This window comes from Oxyura jamaicensis, chromosome 10 (genome assembly GCF_011077185.1).
Source record: "Oxyura jamaicensis isolate SHBP4307 breed ruddy duck chromosome 10, BPBGC_Ojam_1.0, whole genome shotgun sequence".
NCBI classification, from domain to species: Eukaryota; Metazoa; Chordata; class Aves; order Anseriformes; family Anatidae; genus Oxyura; species Oxyura jamaicensis.
In genome coordinates this window covers 17,911,805-17,935,131 of record NC_048902.1, presented here as the reverse complement: position 1 = coordinate 17,935,131, position 23,327 = coordinate 17,911,805, and the positions used below count along the sequence as shown (strand labels likewise).

The 23,327-nt window shown below is 40.4% G+C and overlaps 1 protein-coding gene across 1 annotated transcript; it reads right to left on the bottom strand.

Moving 5' to 3' along the window:
• Positions 1–22,957, bottom strand: SYNM (synemin). Its single transcript, XM_035335603.1, has 4 exons — positions 22,043–22,957; positions 16,005–16,129; positions 9,095–9,168; positions 1–7,552 (listed from the first exon to the last, which is right to left on the bottom strand). Exons 1-4 carry the CDS (start codon positions 22,826–22,828, stop codon positions 3,726–3,728), a joined length of 4,812 nt encoding a protein of 1,603 aa, XP_035191494.1. The 5' UTR covers positions 22,829–22,957; the 3' UTR covers positions 1–3,725.
• Positions 22,958–23,327: the final 370 nt, after the last annotated feature.

The following is a 23,327-nucleotide window of genomic DNA, read 5'->3' as shown; positions in this document are numbered from 1 at the left end:
TTGATTTTGATTGTTTAATACTCAAGAGTGAAAAAGTGTAAAATCACAAAGCTTATACCACCACAAAAATGCAGTTTCATTGCAAATAACCAAAACACAAGCTGCCTGCAGTCTCATACAGCTGACATCAACAACCCAGTTTCAACATTCTTACCGTCTTTTTAAACACCTGCTATTCACAAACAGTCAGAGTTCTAGATCTCTCACACATCTTTCTAGATTTGATTCCTAGACCAGTGGTTTACACATTTAGAAAAGAGTGACCCACTTCTGATCTATTTCAGCATATAAATACATAGTTTTTTACCCCCAAATTAGTCATTATTATTTTAAAAGCTTTTTTTTTTTTCCTAATCCAAACAGCATAAAAATTCTTTTTTGTATTTAATGAAAAGCACAGCTTATATAAGCAAGCTTCAGAAGCGCATGCTGACCGAGGTTATATCACCAATCCTTTCAGCCACGTTATAATACTTATGCAGAAAGTGATTCTATAGGGTGAGTTAGTACATTACACAGTAAGGTATATTTGCTCTTACTAGTAACACATGTACCTATGGCCCTGATTCTGCAAATGTGACTCTTAGGCTTGCAGGATGCGATTGTCCACCTAACTATGTTTTGTTGCCTGGAGGTAGTGTTAGCCAAAAGCTGTCATTATGCCAAAATGCCTCAGGTTGATGAGAGCTAAATGGAAAATTGGCTGCTTATATAAAAGTTTTTAAAACTTATACCATCCATACACGTTTCTTCATAGGTATAAGGTTTCTTTGTTTTCACAGCCTGAAAGTATTCTTGCAAAGGAACTGTGCATATATTTAAATGTTATGCTAATGCACATTGACAATTCCCTAGACTAAACTAGCTTTCCAACAGCTCACTAAAATCCTGATCTTAAATGGAACTAAAAAAAATACACTAAAGAAATTTGTCTCTCCAGACAATCAAACCAGTACTGTATCTTGGTATAATCTACTATACCTGACAGTGATGTTAATAGGAATTCTAGAAGAGGTGTTATTGCCTCAATGGAAACAACACTATTTTTATTTTTTTCTCCTGCAGTTCTAAGGACACCTGTGTTTCGTGATTCACATGCTCCTTACTGGTTTATTCCTTCAGTTGACATAAGCTGCAGAGCAGGTGAAGATAAACACAACAGAGTGTTGGTAGAGATGTCCTTAAGAAGAATGTCTGTCAAAACTTCCACAAGGTATCAATAAATAGGATTGACCTTGTAAGTAGCTTTTTGTTTATTACAAAATACATTCTCGGCAGGTATTCTTAGATTTATTTTACAGAAAGCATTTAAGTTATAGTTTAGAATCAAACTTTGAGAATATTAACACTTTTTTTTTTTTTTAATTATTATTTTAACTCTGTTGCTTATTATAGACCTGACTCCTTTCTTTATTTAGTTATTTACTACCTGAAGTACAGAATTTGCTTACAGTTAGGCATCTAGCTGGAAAATTCTGGTTTATATGCAATTATTAAAATAAACACGTTACCATTTTTAAAAAGTAGATGGTCAGCTAAGAAAAAAGTATAGGATGATATTAGAAGTATGACAATTAATAACATCCTATTTATAAATGGAAGCACAGGATCTTTTATAAGCACGTATGCATAATTTTAAAAAATATTATTATTACACAGTGAACAGTATAAATAAGCTCAGCATACATGCCTTTAGTGCTTCTACACACCTCAGTTTCCTATTCGTTTTCCAGCTGTGTGTTACACAGCCAATTTCAACAAATGATTTCATAGTATATAACTGAAAAAATATCCATTCCTGATCAACACTGGCACTCATGCTGTTGCATTTATATAAAGTCAGGAAAATATACTGAAAATTTTGTAATGCAAACAAACCTCCAGAGTTTGTCTTCAGAACACTGATAATAGCTTAAATATACTTTATACAGCTTTAAATTCAGTTACTAAGGCACACAGTGATTAATCTGTCCCATATCTGAAACAGAATGATATGTCAGTCAGCATGTAGCTTCTCCTTAGCTTTGCATTTACATTCATATTATAAAGTAGCAGTCAGTTTTGAAAAATCTAGCTTCTGTTAATATTAAAGAATCTGAAAAGTGAATATCCATGCCAGACTAAGATAGTTTCACTAGATTCTAATCTGGGTTAGCACACACAGAACTATGCTTACAGAACCACAGGAAAATAATTCTGAGACTACCAGACTGGCACACCAGAGCCATCCGGATACAGGTGTGTATGCTCTGCAGAGAAAGTGTGAGAGTGAGTGAATGTGCGTGTGTGCATGTGAATAGAGCAAACATAGCAGCTTTTCATTTCTCTATGATTCATATTTCTTACACGTGTCCAGTATCGTATCTTCTTACCCCAGTGACAAAAATATTTTTGCTGCTATTTTTGTTTCTGCTATCACTGCACAGTTCAGTACAGTTACTGGTTCTGGCTTCCGATCTGGACTTTGAAGTCACTGAATTGCAATTGTAAAACTGAATTATATCCTTCACTTAACCCTTGTGCAATCCAAGTGAGTTAGCCTATTTTCAAATGGTTTAAGTAGAAACCAACTTGGGCCTGATAAAAATGTTATAACCATAAAAAGGAAAAAAAAAAGAAAAAAAAAAAGCAGGGGGGGATTGAAATCTCAGGTTGGGTTTGCAGGGCTAGGAAAAAAAAAAGAACATCTCAATTGTAAACAAAGAAAGGATTATCTGGAAATTACCTGACACGTGGTGATCATAGACGTGATCAATATCATTTTTACATTTTTTCTTCAGAACGGAAAACGTTTCAGTTAATTCCACTGTTACGAAATTACGCACTATGTTTAACACTTCGCTCTTATCCTTAGCAATACCTTGTGTCAAGGTAATCAATATACTGCAAAATAACTTGATGCTGTTAATGTGTGTAGACACTGAAGCTGTAAAGAGTTCTTCTCCTTACATCAGTGGAAATACTATCTAGCTTATTTTTAAAATTGGATTTTTCAAAAATATTAAATGTACTCTGCAACCATAAAAATCAATATTTCTCACTAGGAATATCATGAGAAATTCTTGCTTCAGTGTTACCTCTTGTTTTTTTTGCATTACATTGTAGCTATACAAATAATACCATTTTTGTCATTTCTTGCTATGCATAGTTTCATCCTAATAAATTTTTTTAGTTGTTATAGATGTAGTAATTTTATCTCATCTTACAATGACTTCATTAGGTATGGCATACAAGTACACAGAAATGGAACTGAAAACCAGCTACCTACCACTTTCATTAGTCTCATGACCTCTTATATTTGTGGTTAGTAGCTTAAAAGAGAATTGTTGAATATTTCAGTAACCAAGAAGAATACAGTATTCACAAATTGAAAAACCCTATTCAAAATACACACTTGTTAATTAACCTGCTATAAAACAAACAAAATTACAATCCTTTGAATTCCTCACTAGTAAATTTCTGTCTCTACAGGTGGAAAAATCTCAAATCACTGGAAATACATCTGGAAAAACACATTAATAGCATGATTTCTCCCAAAAATATAGTTTCCAGTAGAGTAAAAAGTGTGCTGAATAGGCAGAGGCTTAGATTCAATATTTCTCAGTCCACTCTTAGTATCTAGACAGATTGAATGTCTCCCCATCCCTTTTTTTCCTGCTTGAAAAAAAAGGATAATCAAAACCTGTATAAACAAATTACCAAGTAGACTTCATTAAAGTGTCCTTTCAGAACCACTGTCCATCATTCTCATCATCATCTTCCTCCTCATGGTCCAGATAGAGAAGAGCAACCTTCTTTTCATCTGAAATAACTGACCTTTGGTCTACCATTCTTTGCAATTGTACAGTTTTATCAAAAACAGACTCCTCCACTACCTTTTCACCATGACCTTGGGAAAAACTGGAGAGAATATAACCACTTCTTTTACTTTCATTTTCTACAGTGTGGTCACTTTCAACTGTAATCTGTGACTGATTAAAAGAAGGGTCTTGCTTATTAGATATGAGCATCGCTGCTTGCTGTTCTCCACTTGCCACTGCAGATGCTCCACCCATATTGGAAACATCCATTTGAAAAGTAAAAGATGTTTCTTTGGATCCTACTTTAAAATGCTTTATGGACCTACTGCTCTCAGATGACTCTTCTGTTTGTGAAAGATCTTCCAGTGCTTCAGAAATGGGTCTTGTAAAAACTATTTCCTCAGTGTGAGTTTCCCCGGGACTTATTGTAACATGCCTGAAAGATGTATTGATATCTGAGCTTCCTTCAGTCTCAGAAAGATGTCCTCCTTTATTAATAAGCTCTGGGATTTCAGAAAGGGAGCCCTGATATATGATATGCTCAGTGGTTTTAACTCCTGTCTGACCTAGTCTAAAATGCTTTACCGAGCCTTCTGAAAGAGTTCCGTCTCCCACTTCACTGATTTCTATGTGCTCAGTGATGGGGCCCTGGTAGATGATTTTTTCAGCTGTCATAAACTCTTTGGGACCTAACTGAATGTGTCTCACTGAACTTTCTGTCTGTGAAAAGTCTCTGGTGTCACTGACCTCCACTTTACCAGAGATTGGTCCTTCAAAGATAACTTGTTCTGTATGAATCTCTTTTGGACCTAATCTGAAGTGCCTTGCTGATCTGACATCCAGAGACCCTTCTGTCTGAGAAAGATTCTCTGAGCTATTGAGCTCCAGGGAGCCTGAAGCAGGCTCTCCAAAAGACATTTCTTCAGTTACTTGCCTCGATCCTACCGTAACCTGTCTTGCGGACCTGCTGAAATCTGATGAAAATTTCTGCTGGGAAAGATTTCCAGAATCAATCTCTTCAATCGTTGTAGTACTGGGGCTTCTAAAAATTACTTCTTCTGTGGTTTGGATTTCTTTAGGACCCAGCTTAAAATGCCTCACAGACCGGCTCACCTCCGATGAGCCTTCTGTCTGAACAACATCTTCTGTAGCACTGAGCCCGAACGTTTCAGAACCAGGCTGTTCATATATGATCTGCTCAAATCTCTGGACTTCTGTTGGACCGACTCTAATATGCCTGATGGATTTGCTCTCATCAGTTGGTTCTGGTGAGTGGGAGACTTCTCCAAAACCTGCAGTTTCCAAAATTGAACCATCATAAGTAACTTTTTCAGTGGTATGATAGCCTGTGCCACCACTCCTTCTCACTGTGGATGAACTGTAGACTTCTTGATCAGCCAAAGGAGTGTATTTATCACTGCGTGAAGAAACATCTATTTCTATATTACTTTTACCATCAACAACTCTCTCTGAGCTCTCTTTTTTCACGGAGTGCAATGTTGTCTTCTCCTTCTCCCCTGCTATTACTTCACCAAGCTCAGCTACATCAAACTCATCAGCATTAAGGGTCTGAGATAGATTGACTTCAGCAACAATTGTCAATGAGCCTCCCTCATCTGTTTGGTCAACTTTTTTGATATCAAATTCTAAGCTACTGGAGTCAGCTTGGTTTTCTTTTGTTAATGCAGACAGCTCCTCTTTCACACTTTCTGGGAGACTGCCTTCCAACTGCTCCAAAGCTTCCTTTAAGTGATGCTTAGGGTCCTTAGTTTCCTTTGATAAAAGACCCTTTATTGAAGTCTGAAATTCTTGGGGTATTTTTATTTCTTTTTCAATAACAACGGATTCAACATGGGATGTTCCAGCTTTGGGATGCTCTGCTTTTAAAATATGGGCACTTGCTTCCTCTCCTACCACGCGATACGTTTCTTCTGTAGAGCTTACACCTTCATCCCTCTTACTTTGTGTGCCTTGCAAGAATTCATCTTGCCAAGAATACTTAATAGTTGATTCTTCTTCTATATGGATTTGTCCATATACTGAGTCATCATCTTTTTCATTAATAATAGGATGATCATCGGGAACAGATACAAAATATTTTTGTTCAATAGGTGAGTCATCTTCCTCGGTGACTTCCTCCACATGAGTGAAGCTCTCGTGGCGTTGTTTCTTCTTTTTAAGATCTTCATGTGTAAATGTTATGGTTTGTTCCTCATCACCATAGCGCTTCTCTCTCTCAGGGAATGTATCTTCCACTTCTTCTACTTCAAAGGGTGTTGAAAAATCAGTCCTTTCATCAGCAGCATAATCTAGTGGTTCCTCTACAATCTCGACATTAACAGACAAATTCTTTTTGCCCTCACTTCCTTTCAGGCCCTGATGTACTATATCTTCTATCTTCTGTTTGGAGGGAGTTCCCTCAACACCCTCTCGAACCACTTTTCTAACATCCTGGTTTGAAAGACTTCCTAGGTCAGCATCAGAAATATCTATCTTTTCCTGAACTCGAGATTGCACTGTGGTCTTAGTCTTTATTTTCCCATCGTCTGGTTGTTCTTGCTTATTAAAATAAGTGACTTTTGTGTCTGTTGATATTTGTGAACTGGAAGACTGTGTAAAACTTTTAAGAATGTCAGCAACAATATTTTCTGCAATATTTTCAGTTGTCAGAGTTCCCGTTTTATGACTTCTGTCACTAATTCTCTCCTCATCTTTCAGACTAGAATCTGTAACACTGACTTTGTGAATTTCAGCAGGCTTGGTTACATGGTCATCTGTCTCTCTTCCTGTGGAAGTTTTAAAACCTTGAAACCTTATGTCTTCTTTATTCTTCTGAGATACTTTGTCCGGAACAGGTGTTTCAAGAGTGATGGGTATCTCAATGACATCTTTGCTTCTGGATACATCTGTATCTTTTTTGGTTGATTCGCTTTTCAGAGTTCTTGCATTAGAAATATCAGCCCCTGTTACCTTCTGATTAATGACTTCCTCATGGATATATTTTCTCTGTTCCACCCCTGTTTTTGTCTCAGTCTTCCTTCCAAAATCAGCACTTCTTTCTTGTACAAAAGTCTTCTCATCTGTCTTCTTTTTCTCCTCCTTTGTTTGTTTCTCGAGCTTATCTTTTTCTTTCAGCAGAGATATTTTTTCGTCAGTTGGTTTGCTACCTTCTCTTTTTTCTTTTACCGTGGTCCGAGTTTCGGTTATGGTTTCTTCATACGTAGATGGTTTAAAATTGGTATTCAGCTCATAAATTGGAAATTTAGTGAAGCTTGGCTTTGTTCTTATATTTTCAGTAATCTCTGGCTTTTTATCAGCTTTGTTGTCCTTGTCTGATCTTTCAGTGTGTGCTGATTGTTTTGAAAAAGATACTGTGGATGAAGCTGTAACTTCTGTTTTCTTTCTTTCTGGAATTGTCTTTTGCTGCATCTCAGTGTTTCTCCAGCTGCTGTAGGATGGAGTAAACGCTCTTAATTCTTTGTGATCTGTCACAATCCTTTCATCCGTTCTAACAGTTGTCGAAGGGCGATATATTGAACCAAGTACATCTCTTCCAAAACCTTTTCCACTTGCTGATGTCTGTGATCCAGCCTGTGTTGACTGAGCTGAATAGTGTGCAGAACTGCTTATACTTGCTGCAGGTATTCTATATCTTGTATCAGTGATCCTGACAGCTGGTGAAGCTTGATTTTTATTTCTTTCTTGATAAGCAGAGTAAATATCAGTGTAGTTATATGAAGTGTTTATAATATCTGCAAAAAGAGTATAGGTGACCAAACATTAAAATAATGGCTCGTATCTAAAAAGAATATAAAATGAAGAGAACTAGGAAATGTAATATTAGAATTTTGAAAGAAACAATGCCTCTTCATTTTCAGTGAAACTTTAGCAAGGCATTCCTGTAGGTTTTGCCTGACAATTAAATCTATGCATAAAATATATTAAAGCTGAAAGCAAAGCTTTTTACTAAGTTGCAAGTGCTTGCTAATTTTATGTTTTATAATCTACTGGTTATTATGATGTTTACTTAAGAATTACACATTTCAAATTTATATTAAGATTCATTTACATTTAAAACTTCTTATTAAACAATGTCTGCTAATATCCCAGGCTTTTTTTTTTTTTTTTGCTTTGTTAGTCAAAGTGGCCTGAAGCTGTTCAGTTTCTATGAAGAATGAATGGCATATCTGCCACCGTATAATGGAAATAGTCAACACAAATGCAACTCTCTGTTGCCACAAGACACAACGAACTACTACAAAAGAGAGTAATAAAGAACCTCTTAGGCCATACCTACGCAAGCTAATAAATGGACCAGGAAGCATTGTCTGGCTCTAAGACTGACTCAAATTTCCTATTCCTAAAAAGCTAGCCACATCTGCTCTGACTTTTGTGGTGTTTCCTGGTCTGTGGTAACCACTGAACACACCTGAGCATTGTCTGCAAAAAGACCAGCTAGTCCAGATCAAAACTGTGCCAGGGCAGTGCCAACGATTTTAACACCACACGCAAATAAATGTATGCGAGTGTTTGGGCCTAGGCCTGACTCTGTTTAATTTGCTGCTACAGATACAGCCTTCAAGTCTCTTCTGGGACTACTGCCTATGATAGTCTGATGATTTTAAGATAACACTTAAGATAAAACTCAGGCGTATTATCTAGACTAATTCATGGGAGCGGAGAGTGGCCATCACAGTCAGATCAAAAGTCCATCTCATCTAGTGTCCTGTTTTCAGTGACCAACAGTAGATACATCGGGAAGAGTATAAGAACAGGGCAAGTAAATAGTGATACTTCCCTGGTATACTCTCACAGCCTCCAGAGATTTGCAGCTCCTAAGATAGAAATGGTATCTTTATGTTTAGTAAGTCTTGGATTTTTCTTCGTTACTGTTTAAATTTGTCTTTAAACCCATGTAAACTTATTAACACTCACAGTATCTCGTGATAATGAATGCCAAGGTTTTAAATAAGTTTTGTTAAATACCTCTTGCTCCATACTTCTAAACTCTCTTCAGAGCTATGTGCATCCAAAAGCTTTGCTTTTAGAGCTATTTTTACTATTAGAGCTACAAAACATCACTTCCTGCTTACCTTTTCCACTTGACTCATGATTTTATAAAGTATCTCATATAGCATAGAACTACGTTGATTTAAAACATTGAAACTCAGAACTGACTCAATATTCACGTCGCAGTACACTGGTAAAATGTGCACTTCAGAAACACCGTAACGCAATAGTTTCCAGTTATATTTAACTTCATTCAACTTTCATTTTTAATAGTAATTTTTTACCTTGAGGCAATTGTCCTGCAAGCTGATCTCTCCATGTAATAATCCACTGGTTGCTCTCCCCTTCCAACAAAGCCCTGCAAAACACAAAGAGAGCATTCAATCAAATATTGGGAAGAATAATTATAATATTTAAAAAGTGTAAGTCTTAGAAACTGAAATAATTATTCTGCAGGTAGGTCAGATCCTGAGTGTTTTTCACATTCCATATTCTTATCAGTGGTAATGAGATATCTTTAGCTTCTTCCAGATTCTTAGTTTACTGAGTCCAATTCTTCAGAACAATCCAATCTTACAGTAGGTTATAGCAAAGAAACCATACAGTTTTACATTAAAACTTCCAAACTAGTCAATATACTGCTTCCTGACATTGAAAAGATCCACCTATTTCCACTACGGAATCACAGAAGCTAGCAAAATTTTCCAGAACGATGGTCTTATGACAGAGTCAGGAAAAAAATGAAGCCAAACAAAACTTAGCAAATATTCAGTAAAGCTTTTTCAGAGAAACACATGGAAATGTTTTCTAAAGAAAAGGCAAAGATGAGAAAATATTAGCAAGCAAATAATCAGCAGCTTTCCTGCTGGTAATATAGTACTAAAAGATGATGTATGAGGGAACTGCTACACCCAGGATTTCTAATTTTTACCCTTTCCAAATGAAAAGGGAAGAAAAGTATTATTTCTGCTGTCAAATGCTGGCTAGTGCTGGAGGAAACAGCTTACAGTGTTAAAGTGCATTAAAGTAACTATTCTTAGATCTTACTCTGTCTGAAATCAATACAACATATTTTACAGCAAAGAACTTCAGGAAAAAAAAACAAACAAACAACAAAAAAAAAACTTCGTGATAGAAACTGCTCAGTTTCTTTTAGTGGCACCTCTCTTTGTCTCCTGCATTCATCAGCCTTCCATCCATTCGTTTTCTGCAGCACCTCTGTAACAGTTCCAGGAAGATGCCACTTCCATAAGCCTTGTGGTCAAGGCTTCCTCATGTTGACCAACCCAGACATCATATTAGCTCAGCTGCACTTTTTCAGAAATGCACAGGACAAGCTAACTGGTTTACCTTTACGGAAATTGTATCATTACAAGCAAAAGAGCCTGGATAAAAGATTCAGCAGGGAACAACTGCTGATAATCTGCTCCATAGTTTCGCCTATTACCTACCTGTGCTAAGTCACAGAATGGAGACTGTTAGGGTGCCTCTTCTATACTGGTGGCACACATCATCTCTTCTGGGAGACACTGCACCCAATCTATTGCTATCCTACCTTTATGCCAAACGTTCCCTATACAGCATGCAGGAGCACGGACAACACCTCTCCTCAAGAACAACCTGACAGCAGCCACAGGCTTGTTCGATTGCTAAATGACTTGCTACCCTCCATTTTCTTCTTTCTACAATGGTGGAATATACTCCAGAAGTACATTTCCCAGAGATATAAGCAAAGCTGAGGGGCAAAACATTTTCAGGGTTAACTCTTCTACATTAAGAAAATTCATACAGGCACACAACACACTTATGTCCCCTCGGGGGGAAAAAGACTAAGTCCATTCTCTGTAATTACCAAACTGCCCTACAAAAACGAAATTGTCTTCTTCCATTTACCAAGTAAAAAAATAGATGCCAGAGTGACATTTTATTCAGTCCTGGAATTGTTAGATATGGTGGTCTGATAAGACCGTATGTCAGAATTCCTGATAAATTCTCTGGAAATTTGTGTGTGCTTTCTTCTCTCTTTCTACCCATATGCTTGTACTGTCTGACATGAAGTATGTCCAGCTGCTCTTCAAGAAAAGAAGAAAAAAATCATCCCTTTTCCACTTTTGCTGCGGTATGAGCTGTGCTATACCCTGAAATAGGTGCAGCAGCCTAAAAATCCTATGGCAAGTTCTTTAAATATGCAACTGAATGCAGTAATCAGCATGGTACTTTGGCGTTTTTATAGTCACTTCTACTGCTGAGGTAACTGTTTCATCATTTCTAGTTTTGGAAATGCCAGATGTTTTGTACTGATAACACAGAGCCACAACATGAAAGTTGTCAAGAGGGAGGCTGGAGGATTGTGATAGCTGAGGCTTCTGACTCTCTGGGGGGAGCTGAAAGCACGTGAAGATTTTGGGATAAACACATTTGCTGGGCATTTCTAGAAAAATGAATAATGCAGACATTTTAAATATCACCTGTAGATTTTACATGACATGACTAATCACTTTGGACACTGTATGCTTCTTTTGGTTTCTGACTGCTCCTAGATCCAGTAGGGCAATGCTACACCAGCAAAGATCATTGGCAATTTTGTTCTTTGCAACCATGGATTTGCCTAGATTCCGAAGAAAACAATTGCAATTACATAACATTATTTACAGACTACTTTCCTCCTTGAACATGCTCAGGTCAACACTTTTACTTGTAGTTTGTTAGTCAAATTCAACTCTAGGACATCCTTTGTCAGGTAAAACCAAAGTAAAAAAAGCAACTTGTCTTAGTGCATGTTAAGAGAGGCTTGCTAGAAATTAAATCACTTCAACACTTCTAGAGTATGTTCCCAAGAGCAAACATCTTAACTGATTAAGTTAGTGAGTGCCAAAAAAATTTGTTCCGAAAGACTTGCTAAAAAAGTTGATGGCATTACAGAACCGTACCAAGGAGCTGGCAATGAAAGTGTTAAGCATGATGAAGGAAACTAGGAATGTGGGTAGTTTGACTAAGGATTTCTGGCTGCTGTTAAAACAACAGTTGTTCAGTTGCTGCAGCAACCTATGAAGTCACTAAAAATAAGTTCCAAGAGGTAACTGTATATGGCAAAGGGCAACAGCACACAGAAAAGCTGGAGCTGAAATATTACTACTGAATACATGTTGTAATTGAAAATGAAAGGCAAAGCTTCATTAAAGCTCTCTAAAACTGGACACTGTTTTACTGTACACAGTTCAAAACGTATTTCCTGAAGCTTATCAGGTAAACAAGAAAATTTTAAACTGACTTTGGTTTAATAAGCTAGCATAAGAAACTGTAGCACAATGTACTGAGCACTGGTCAGGAAGCCAGCAAAGTCAGGCTCTATTCATCAGCTTCACCATCGCTTTAGTTTATGCAGGACATTTTGCTTCTCTGTTCCTTTGCATACCTTCTTAATACTAATTATTTAAGTCATAAGCACTTGGTGGTAAGTACTGCTTTAAATCTTATTTTAAACCTGAATAATAGATTAATCTTAACTGTATGAACTTCTAAGTATTTACAGTAATAACAAAAAAATTCCTCCCAGCTGCACTCTTCTAAAAAATAACTGCCAGCCACTTCCTCGAAGTCAGACCCCACATGAGATATATCCATGCTGTGCTAAGACTTAGTTTAAATGCTGCCAGAAAATACTACAGCTGCACCTTTAACTCGTCTCATTATTAATACCATTTATCTAAGGTAAGCAGCTACATGGTGGCCAACCTGAAGCCCTGCTGTGTGGTGGGTGATAAAAATTAGTCCAGGAGAGCAGGTGTATGAGATAAACTGGTTGGGGTGGGAAGAAAGAGGTTACCAAAAGTAAAATGATGCCACACAAATGTTATCGTGGTCATTCACAACAGCAATAGCTTGCTCTGTTTCAGTTACAGAAACGGTTACAGAAATCTGAGATAGGGGTAGTTAGCCAGCAGGCCGTAAAAATTAATCCTCTCTGTCCCAGGTATTTGAGGAAGAGTTATATAAAACCCTCCCTGGGAAATGGAATAGTGGAAGCATTTTTAGGGGGTAAAGGCCAGTCCCACACATTTCATTTCCATCGCGGGATGAGAGAACAAGGACTGTGTGAAGAATAGCAGGTGATTGACTGCACATGAAAATCCTTGGACATGAAAGACTCAGAATATTCTCCAGGAAAGAAAACAAAGACAAATACGAGGCATTGGATGGCACAAGTTGTAAACAGGCAGTAGTGCCAGTTACCGAAGAAGCTATGGTGAAGCGCTGAGGAGGCCTTAATGTTAGTGATTTCATGAGAGGTAGGATTGGAAAGGTGTTGATGGAGGAAACCACCCTAAGAAAGATTGGAAAGTAGGCCTGACAAGTCTATTAGGAGGTCTTGACAATGACCACGACCAAAAAAACATGCTTTGTAGGCTCCACTACTCCAAAATGCAGGATGATAGCCTAGGATAGAACATTTGTGTGACACTAAGATTTCAAAATAAAATATTTTACCCTTCAACAACAATAAAGTTTAGGGAGATTTAGGGAGAAACCTTAAGCAGGTTTTCTATCTGCTTTTAATTTTAGAGTCTTAAACAGTGAATACTTCACCGCTCCTTTCTGGAAATAAAACTCAGGATAGTTTAAGTAGTTGTGGTTTTGCAGGTTTCCAAGAACACAGACCAAAATCAAAAGGCACTTGATAAACATTCTGTGAGCATTGGAGAAAGTGAGTTGGGAATGAATATTTCCATGAGCACTTCATAAAGCCATACCAGATACATATTTCACTTCCTGAGTGGGCCTCAGCGCCCAGAGCAGAAAGGCTGAGCAGGATGCAAGAGGAAGTATGCTTGGTCCCTGGGGAAGGGTGTTCCTTGCAACAGGGAACCTTCTTGCCAGTTCAGAAGCAGCACTAACAGAAAGAACTAGCTTTAAAAAGGGACCTGTAGGAGTTGTAAAACAAAGGGAAAAATATAGGTGGGAGGTACAAAGACAGCTCCAAGAAGTAGACCAGACACCACACCCTTGACCTATAACGCCAAGAGGCGAGGAACTGCCAAAGCCTTCATGGAAACTTCTTAATGGAAAGTTCAGGGTGTTGAACTGAGTGTGAGTAGGTGCTTTTTGTTTCCAAAATGCATAAGCAAGGGTATATGTGAAGACAAATGGAAGCTGGGTTCATGTGCCATGGGTATCACAGGTTAAAAGGCCTGGCAGAAGGATTGGATTTCATAGATCAGCAGTCCAGAATTCTCTTACTAAGCAGCTTACTAACTGGATCCACACTTTTTCCCCTCTGACAGCAGTGCTGATAAAGGCCATCCAGAAGGCAAGGCCTTACGTCCTTAAGTGAGGGGAGAATGAGAAAAAAAGACAACGAAGTAAAACTGCATACATGTAAAACAAATAAAAACAATTGCTTTTCAGCTTCTGAGATTTTAGAAGAATTTTGTTTGCAAGCATTATTATTATTATTATTTTCTGATCTGTAGGACTGCCCATTTCTCTGTATTCATCTCCAGATCTTTTCCAGTGGATAGATACTCATTTATCCACTGAAGTCTGCCTTGCCAAAACTATTGCTGATACCAGCTGCAATCAGTACAAACAGACAAAGAAACCCTACACGTTGAGAAAGCATCTCAACTAGGCAACAACCACATGCTGCAGATGGATTGTTCTCTGTTATCTAGGGCTGGGAATCTTTAGACAAACCAATAACGTTCAGATAATCTTTACTTTCAGACAATCTTTACTCTCTTTACTTTTTGATGGACTACAGACATCTTTTGCTCTCTAGTTTGTTACCAAGCCATTCAGAAGTTACTCTTGTAAGCTTCTCAAATTTTCTGTTATACTATAATTATGATTAAAATACAATTAAATGTTTATGCAGGTTGAATGTGAAAAATGCACAGTATATAAAAGAGCTAATGACTGAGGCATACTTCCTTAAAAAGGATAGGAAACTATGCTGACATTAAATGCTTGCAAATTATTACTTAGCTCAGTAAGAATTGCACTTCTCTCTTTTTGATGATCAATAGCTCCATAAAATTTATTTAAAATACTGTGCAAGTTATAAAAGAAAACATGATCTTTAAAATAAAAGTAGTATCTACCTCTAATCCGTATGTTTTTGGTTTTGTTTTTCTTAACCTTCTGAATCAATTTTATGCCATGTGCCAACCAATACATCATGACTGTCCAGACAGGACAATTACTGTGGCTTTTCAGACGCACAGCTACTAAGTGTTATATATATATATATTTATGTATATATATATATATATATATATATATATATATACACACACACACACATATATACACACACAGTACTTAGGATTTATTAGCAGAAAAGTTGGTTGTTGATATCTCATTCTTGACCCAAAATTTCCCTAAGAAACCAAGGATATAGAAAGCTAGGATTTAGCAATCACTTTTCTATGATCTTTCCACTATTCTGCAACTGAAGCAAAACAAGAATGGGAAACTCACTACTGACATTGATGCTGCAAGTGGCCAGTAGACAACATATTTAAATGATGAAGTGTGCTGTGTAAGTTGACAGATCGCAGCTACACTGCCTCAGGTTTTACTGATTGCAATTTAGAGATACGAGCCCCTCAGCTTATAATCAAATACAGCATCAACAATTCACATCAACCTGATGTCAACTTGACCAGGACTAAGGCTTCTTACATACCAATATATTTGTACAAAGGTAAGAGGAGGATTTCTGTGGTTTATATTGGCTTCTCTAGCATGTTCTACAGACAGCAGAATAGAATGTGTTACTACAAGAGTTAATTTTGCTCAAGGGACAAAATTCCATTCACCTCTGCCCACTGGTAGCACCTATCAGTGTTACTTATGAATAATGCTATTTTACTATTCTTACAGTTTTTCCAGAGATCTCAAACAACATCACATGTATTAACAGCCTTCTGAAGGGGTGTAATCTTGCTTGCACAGTCAAGCACAAAATGGCACGATAACCACGTCACAGAACGTCAATGGCAAGCTAAAAACTGACATTAGGGGTCCACACACTCTGTTCCATCAAAATTACAACACATCCAAGGAGTCTAGATCTGAGACTCTAAAGGTAACTGTCGGCATTTTAAATGCTGGAAAGATGAATGGGACTCCCAGATCTGGGATTCAAATTACCCTCCGATTAGGACAATTGAGTGTGACCACAACTCTTACCTGTAGGTTTCAATCTCAAGGATGAGGCCGGCTTTCACTTGCAGTAGTTCTTGATAGTCCTTCAGGTAGTCTGTGATCGACATGGTCAGGATCTGCTTTTCTTCTTCTAGGGCGTCGATTATCCGCTAAATAGAAATATTGATTTTCAGTTTTAAATGAACTCAACATCTGTCACACTTGCATGCCCAATAACTTAAAAGCTTTAATTAAACAAAACAAAAACAAACAAACAAAACCTCTGAGAGAGCAATAAATCCAAATATTCCATCACTTCAAAAAAAAGAACAAATCAGCTCTGTGACCTCCCCATATGCATTATTATTGAAGCAGAATTTTATGCTAAGATTTTACTCTATGTCTTATGAAGCTAGGTAAATACTTAAGCAAAACCCATTCAAATGCCCTATACAGACATTATCAAGCATACTTAGCAAGGAAAACACATTGCTTTATAAATGTGACTTGAATGTGATTTATCATTTTAAGAGCTTAGGTCTAAGTGTTTGAATCATACTTGAGATCAGGAATTTTGGCAATTTCTCTTTGTTAGTATTTTGAGGTCCACAGACGTGTGCCCAAGCCAGTCTTTGGATTCAAGTATCTGGAGATATTCATAGTGCCTAGAAGGTAAAGGATGAGCCTTCAGAGGTTCCTTCCAGTCTGGTTTTCTACAGTACTTGCATGCCTGCTTCATAAACCACCCAGCATTCTCCTGACTGCTACTCAGAAGACATAGAAGGGATTGCTCATTTTCATCTTGATAACTGAAAATAATGCTGCACCTTTATATGATGACTACAAATGATATGAGAGTAGACCTGATGAGAAACCTGTCCACCTTTCTTTAACAAGCTTGAAAATGCAGAAAGAAGCTGATAAGCATAAAAAATGATCAAAAAATATCTAAATTTGAACACACTTTAAAATACTAAATGGAACTTTAAATACTTGGTAACTGCACCCAACAGAAAAAGCAGTGAAGATTTATTCGACAGAACATTAAGATTTGATTTAGACCCAGGTAAGTGACTCCTCTTGAAAAAACATTGCAGGACACAAGTACTCTAATCACTGGTGTTACATCTCACATGAAGGGCAAATTCCCATCTCCAGAAAATAAACCCTCTGATAATTGAAAGGAACATGTTCAGTGCAGACTCAGAACTACAAGTATGGATGTTAGCTGCTCAGTGTGGTTCTTAATGGCTTCCTTGCTACAGATATAATCCAGTAACTCAAATCCATCCTCCTCAGCCAGCAGACTGATGCTAACAGAAATGCTATAGATCACACCTTGTTCTGGGAGCTAGGAGGACAGAAAGGATATCTCAGCAAAGGCCTGACTCCATTTGGTTCACAGCACACTGCACTAGGCACAAACACCAAACTGTCACTTACTGAACAAAATCTCATACACACAACACTGAACAGGAATTCTTGACGGCATATATTTGATGCATCTTAACAAATCCTTTGCAATACAAACTGCAACATAAAGACACTGGCAGTCTAGTTTTCAAAAATTCAAAATACTTCACTTTTATGCATCAAGTGTTCAAGTATCACAGTATGAACAAATGAAGATAGAGCAGGGGACTCCCCACTCTGCTTAATGCCACTACGATACACTCTTGGCAGAAGTAAGGTTTAAGAATTAAGAATGTGAAGCCTTACATTGCCAACATTAATGGCCTTTTTTAAAAGTAAAAGCAAAAATAAAGCTTTATGAAGGAAGCTGCCTGTGTCTTCATAGAGATGTAGGTATATCTCTATAATACATTCATCTTCATTTGCAGCTGTTGATACACAATTACACTGATGCTTGGGTGTTAAACTTAAGTGATGTGACAAACCTTGCCTACGTTCTTCAGTGTATGTTAAATTCCCCCCCCTTTTTTTTTTTTTTAATGTCAGAAGACAAATAATAACTGCAGCTAATAATAGCAAATAATATCTGGAACAACACCATCAACCATCCCCAGCCTCATCCAGCCTGCAGTGGAGGTAACACCCTGTGTGGTCGTGCATGATGGCAAGCAGAACCGCTGACCTTCAGCAGCTCTGAGGCAACAGGCCTATTCAAGAACTGACACAATGGAAAAATCTCAAGATGAGAAGGGAAGAAAAGTGCCAGGCCCTGCTTTCAGAAGGAAAAGGCTATCAAAAAGGGATGGAGAAGATGTTACCAGAACCAGAAGAGTCAGTGAAAGGAAGAAAAGAGAAGAAAGACTGCATCTCTACAGGACCGACTACCAAAGGTGGTAAGAGCTCTGATACAAGACGAGAAGTGGTTCAGGCATTTGTTGCCTCCCCATTAAACAGAGACTGAAGTGTACATCTGCATGTGTATGTTAAAAAGAGCTTCACAATGCACAGGTGTTGCCAAAGCCCCAGGAGTACCTATACAGAGAGTCCGTATGCTGGACTAAGGGTGCAATTCCAAATGACTGGGGATAAGCATGCCTGTGCTTAAGACATAGGAACTCTGGCTCCTCACCCCAAAGATCTGAAGCTTGACTTAGAAAAGCCACCAAGATTCTACCCACTGGATTCAGAGAGCACATGGGATCCAAAAGTTTGTGTTAAATAGTGTCCTAACGATTACCATAAGGGGCCACATACCTCGGCCAACTGTGCAATAGCTCCGAAGGAATTCATTCCAGCAGGAGCAGACGTTGTATAGACTGGATGGCAGACAGCCACCGCCTGGCCTTCCCTGATGTTTAAACATGATGCAGAGGACAATTGGCCTTACGTACTGCTTCCAAGCATGCTAAAAGGTGTATGAAGTTCGGGAGGTTGCAAGCTGACCACTTTCCATTTTGCCAGAGGTAATCTATATCATTGCAGCCACATTTGCTTCACGCTGGAGTTTCCTCAACGGGATTAACTTGCAAACATTTCTCATCTACATCAACTGTCCTCCAAACTCTGGAGAAGTCCTACTAGAACTGACTAACTGAATATAAGTCTCATCCTTCAGATGTCCCTTTCCAGTCAGCAGTGGGAAATTTTAGAAGGGCAGTGGCAGGAAAAGAATGTACTTGGGTTGTCCAAACTGTACCTACTGAGAGAATAAATGCAGGGCTTCAGACTCCAGCCCTTTCCATCTGGTACAGTTCACCAATCCCACAGCTCACTCAGTGGCTCAGTAAGGGGAAGAACTGACACTGTCTGCCTAGCCGGCTAGAAACTGGTACACAAAATAAAACATAAAAAAATAATATTATATGTTAATTTGACAAAATGTTTTCTGCTCTGGAACACCCAACATCACTGACACAGGAACTAATCCTAAACCCACTGAATTAATGAGGAATTTCTGCCTCTTTCCAAAGCAGCAGGATGAGCTGTGGCCTTCTTTGCATCTGAAAAATATGGGGCTTCCTTCTGCTGTCACTCCATACGGGAACTGGCACTCAGACCACTGGGAGCTTTTGCGTGAGTATTGTCAGAGCACACAGCTAAAATTATGGAAGTAAGACATAAGAGATCTACTGACTTCATCCCTCGGCATCCAGGATGAGTGAAAACGTTCCAAACAATGTGTGATTTACTGCCTGCAGGGTTCAGCTGAATTATAATTCCAAGCACATATTTCTATTTAACACTGCTGAAAGCTTTAGCGAGGATCAGAATGGGGCAGGAGACAAAGATGGACATATAAGGCCACTGGATGATATATGGAAAGTATGAATAAATCTACTTGCTATTGCAGCTGCAATGGACAGTAATCACTTGACTAAAATCTGTACATACATATCATTTCTATGTGACACTTCCCAATAAATAACCACGGAATAGATGCTCTTTAAAGAGTAACTTGAAATCCATGCTAAATATACTTCCACCAATAAAAGAAGCAACGACAGGAGAAAAAAAAAAAGAAAAAGAAAAAAAGCTTTGATCACAAGAATAAAACCTGAAAAAATTACTTCTACACATTCTATCTTTTTTTCCCCTCACCAAATGTGAGTGAAAGACTTTTTTGTTCTCATGTACAACAGACTGGCCATTGGAAAAGACCTTTTCCATTAGAAACCAGTCAGTTTAAATATGGAACTGTTCAGAAGTTTTAAACCTTATGCTGTCATTTTCACCACAATTCAAATATTTTTCTCTATCTATGTATATACAAAGATGAGACAGCTCACATGTTTTCAAGTTGGATATCAAAGCACTTTTTTTTTCTTTTATTACTATTTATTACTTACTAGCTATTGTTCCTGTAAAAGAATGAAGCATGCCAGATGCTCTTGAGAGTAACACAAGTTTATCAACTCTAGCAAAATTACAATCCAGTTTTGGGTATTGAAACAGAACAACTGCAGGGCATGCATTGATTTTGATTATCTGACTTCTAAAACGCGTTGCACTGTCTCCACTTGCTCTTCTGTATAAAATTCTTTAAAAATGCAGGCAGATACAGAGGCAACACACTGGTATAAAACCACCTAACTGAGCTGAAAGAAAGAGTTAGCCATCTGAACACAGCCATTCTGACTGGTTCTAGAAGAAAAAATTGTAGCGTGGATAATGAGCAATACTAAATGCTCTTTTTAAAATAACACTGTATTTAAAGGCTTTCAGTTCAAGCAATGATGATTAAAGGTCAGTGACATTTTCATTTTAAATCCCTAATAACAAATATAGGTAGTGAAGAGGATATATTTTGAAAATCAGAATAACTAAGTATTAGTAGGTATATGTACATTTATATAAACTTATGCTCCTAAAAAAAGGTTTTAAAATGTTCTTTTTCTCTTTACATTTTTACCTGGCTTTGACCAATAGATAGATTTAACTATTGAGAGATTTACATACAACTTCTAAAGCTTTGGAAGAGTTTGTACACATGACTGGAAGAATAAACTATCCTGTCAAAAATGAAAAAAAAAAAAAAGTTAAAAGCCTTTCTGATTACTTCTTACATGTCTAATTTGCCTCAGTTCACAGCAATCTGCAAGCTACACAACTTGCAAACAAGCTAGTAGGGTACAAAACGCAGACCCACAGCAGCAGGTCCCAGTCCCTGCCCACTGGCCAGCACCTCCACGACCTGCCACGGCTGTTCAACCCAACGTGACCACAAACACGCGGGATTCGGACAAACAAGAAGCTCCAGCAGCATTAGTAAAAGGTCTAGCAACGAGCAAAATAAATGTTGCCCTCGGGAAATGGATCAATGGTCTGGATGATCTAATATGTGCTCTGTGCCCTAAATCTGATGAACTGATATTTTGTTGTCCCAGCATCTGCTGATCAGTTCGCGCACAGGGGGTGATTACACATGCTGCCAAACGTTATTCTGACTGCAAACAAATCCTCAGCTACAGATGCTACAGTAACTCTGATTAAAACCACAAGAATCCACCTGAAACAGCTATGAGCCACCTACAATGTTAAAGTTTTATCTCCAAACAATTCACGCTCAGCTTGTCATTTGTAGCACTGTAACAAATCTTCCTGCCTTCAAAGGACTAACTTTTCTCAACTACAGCATAGACTATGAGCATTTCTCTATGTCCAGAAGTGGAAAAAAATAAAAATAATAATAATAAAAAAATTGGATCCTTTCTCTGATCCCAACAGGTCAGCCTCAAGTCTCCGGGCAGAAGGGAAGCTCCGTGTCCCACCGCCCAGGGATATGGCTTGTCCATCCCAGTGTCAACCTGAACAGGGCCCTGGCAAGGCTGTGAGCCAGCTCTGGGGAACTTGGTGAGGGCACATCGGGAGGGGAGCACCTGTCACCAGCGGGTCCCCTCAGGGTCACCATCACCCCGTGGCCCCCCATCCTTTGCAGCAGGCTCTCCCTAAAGCAGGGCAGGGGGCTCCCTGCAGCCCCCAGAGATGGGCTGGGCAGCAGCCAGCTCCTGCTGGGCCACCTCCTCTTCCAGCTTGGGGAAATCCTGCTGCAGGGGTTAGGGGGCTCCAGGGCCCACATCCCGCCAGGGGCCGGGACCTAAAGCAAAAAGCGAGCGGGAGAGCCGGAGGAGACCCCGGGGGAGCAGCGAAGGGGCCGGGTCCCGCCACCGTACCTCGTACTCCTCCACCTCGGCGCTGTGGCGGTCCTGCCCGGCCAGCAGCTCCTCCTCCAGCCGCTCCTGCAGCCCGACCAGCTCCTGGCCCTGCCGCCGGAGCTCCTCCAGATGCTGGCGGCACTGCCGGCCCTCCTCCCGCAGCATCTCCAGGTCCTCCCGGCTCCGCTGCGCCTCCTGCTCCTGAAGCGCCCGGATCTGCTCCTGGTAGCGCAGCAGGGTCTCCCGGCAGCTCTGGCCGAGCACCATCTCGTAGGTCTCCTCCAGCTCCTCCAGGCTCAGCACCGACAAGGGGGGCGGCAGGGCGGCCAGGTCAAGCCGCAGCTCCCGCATCTCCACCGCCTCCCTCCGCTGCCGCTCGGCCAGCTGCCCGTGCTCGACCTGCAGCTGCAGCAGCAGCTCCTCCAGGGCCACGCAGTCTCCCCGCAGCCTCTGCAGCAGCTCCCGCTGCCCGGCCAGCTCCGGCTCCAAGCGGCGCCTCGCTTCCAGCACCTCCGCGCCCAGCAGCCGCAGTTCGGCCAGTTCCCGCCGCAGCCCGTCCCGCTCCAGCTCCGCTTCCAGCTTCGCCCGGCTCAGCTCCTCCAGCTGCACCCGCAGCCAGCCCAGCTCCTGCTCGGGCACCCGGAGCCCCACCAGCTCCTGCTGCCGCAGCTCCGCCAGCTCCCGCGCCAGGAAGCGGTTCTCCTCCTCCAGCTCCCGCACCCGGCCCACGAAGAGCCGCAGACGGGAGTTGAGCTCCTGCAGCTCCCTCTTCTCGTCCCAGCCCGCTTCCCAGCGCCGCCACATCTTGCCCGGCCTGCGGGCTCGGGACCGCGGCGGGTCCCCGGGCTGTCCGGCGCCGTTCCCCTCCTGCCGCCTCCCCACGGGGCTCTGCCCGGCCCCGCCGCCGCCCGCTGCTCTGTCCTGCCCCGGCCCGGCCCGGCTCGGCTCGGCCCGGCCCTGCCCGGCCCCGCACCGCCCCCAGGAGCCGCCCGCCCCCGCCCCCGCCCCCGGCCCCGCTCCGTCGCCCCGCGGCGTCCCCTGGCGGGCCCGGCCTGCTCCTGCTGGGCAGGCCGGGGGTCCGTCCGTACCAGTGCTGGGCCTCAGCTCACCTCAGGCAGCAACAGCTGGTTTAGGACGTCGCTTTTGGGATGTGGGAGCCGCTGGAAAGCCTCCAAGGTTGAGCCTGTGGCACGGCTCATGCTGGCATGACAGAAGTGCGCCCCGTTTCCTGGGCTTAACGCAGCGCCCACAGCCAGTGTGTCCCTGCTCCCACCGCCTGGTTCTGCACCATGTCTGGGCTGGG

What these genes read in the sequence shown, in the direction of transcription:
- SYNM (XM_035335603.1), bottom strand. Translation starts at nt 22,828, where the DNA reads ATGTGGCGGCGCTGGGAAGCGGGCTGGGACGAGAAGAGGGAGCTGCAG. An exon ending in CCGAGGTGGAGGAGTACGAG is followed by an intron (nt 16,130 to 22,042) that starts GTACGGTGGCGG and finishes ATTTCTATTTAG; the next exon opens with CGGATAATCGACGCCCTAGA. An exon ending in TGCAGGACAATTGCCTCAAG is followed by an intron (nt 7,553 to 9,094) that starts GTAAAAAATTAC and finishes CTCTTTTTGCAG; the next exon opens with ATATTATAAACACTTCATAT.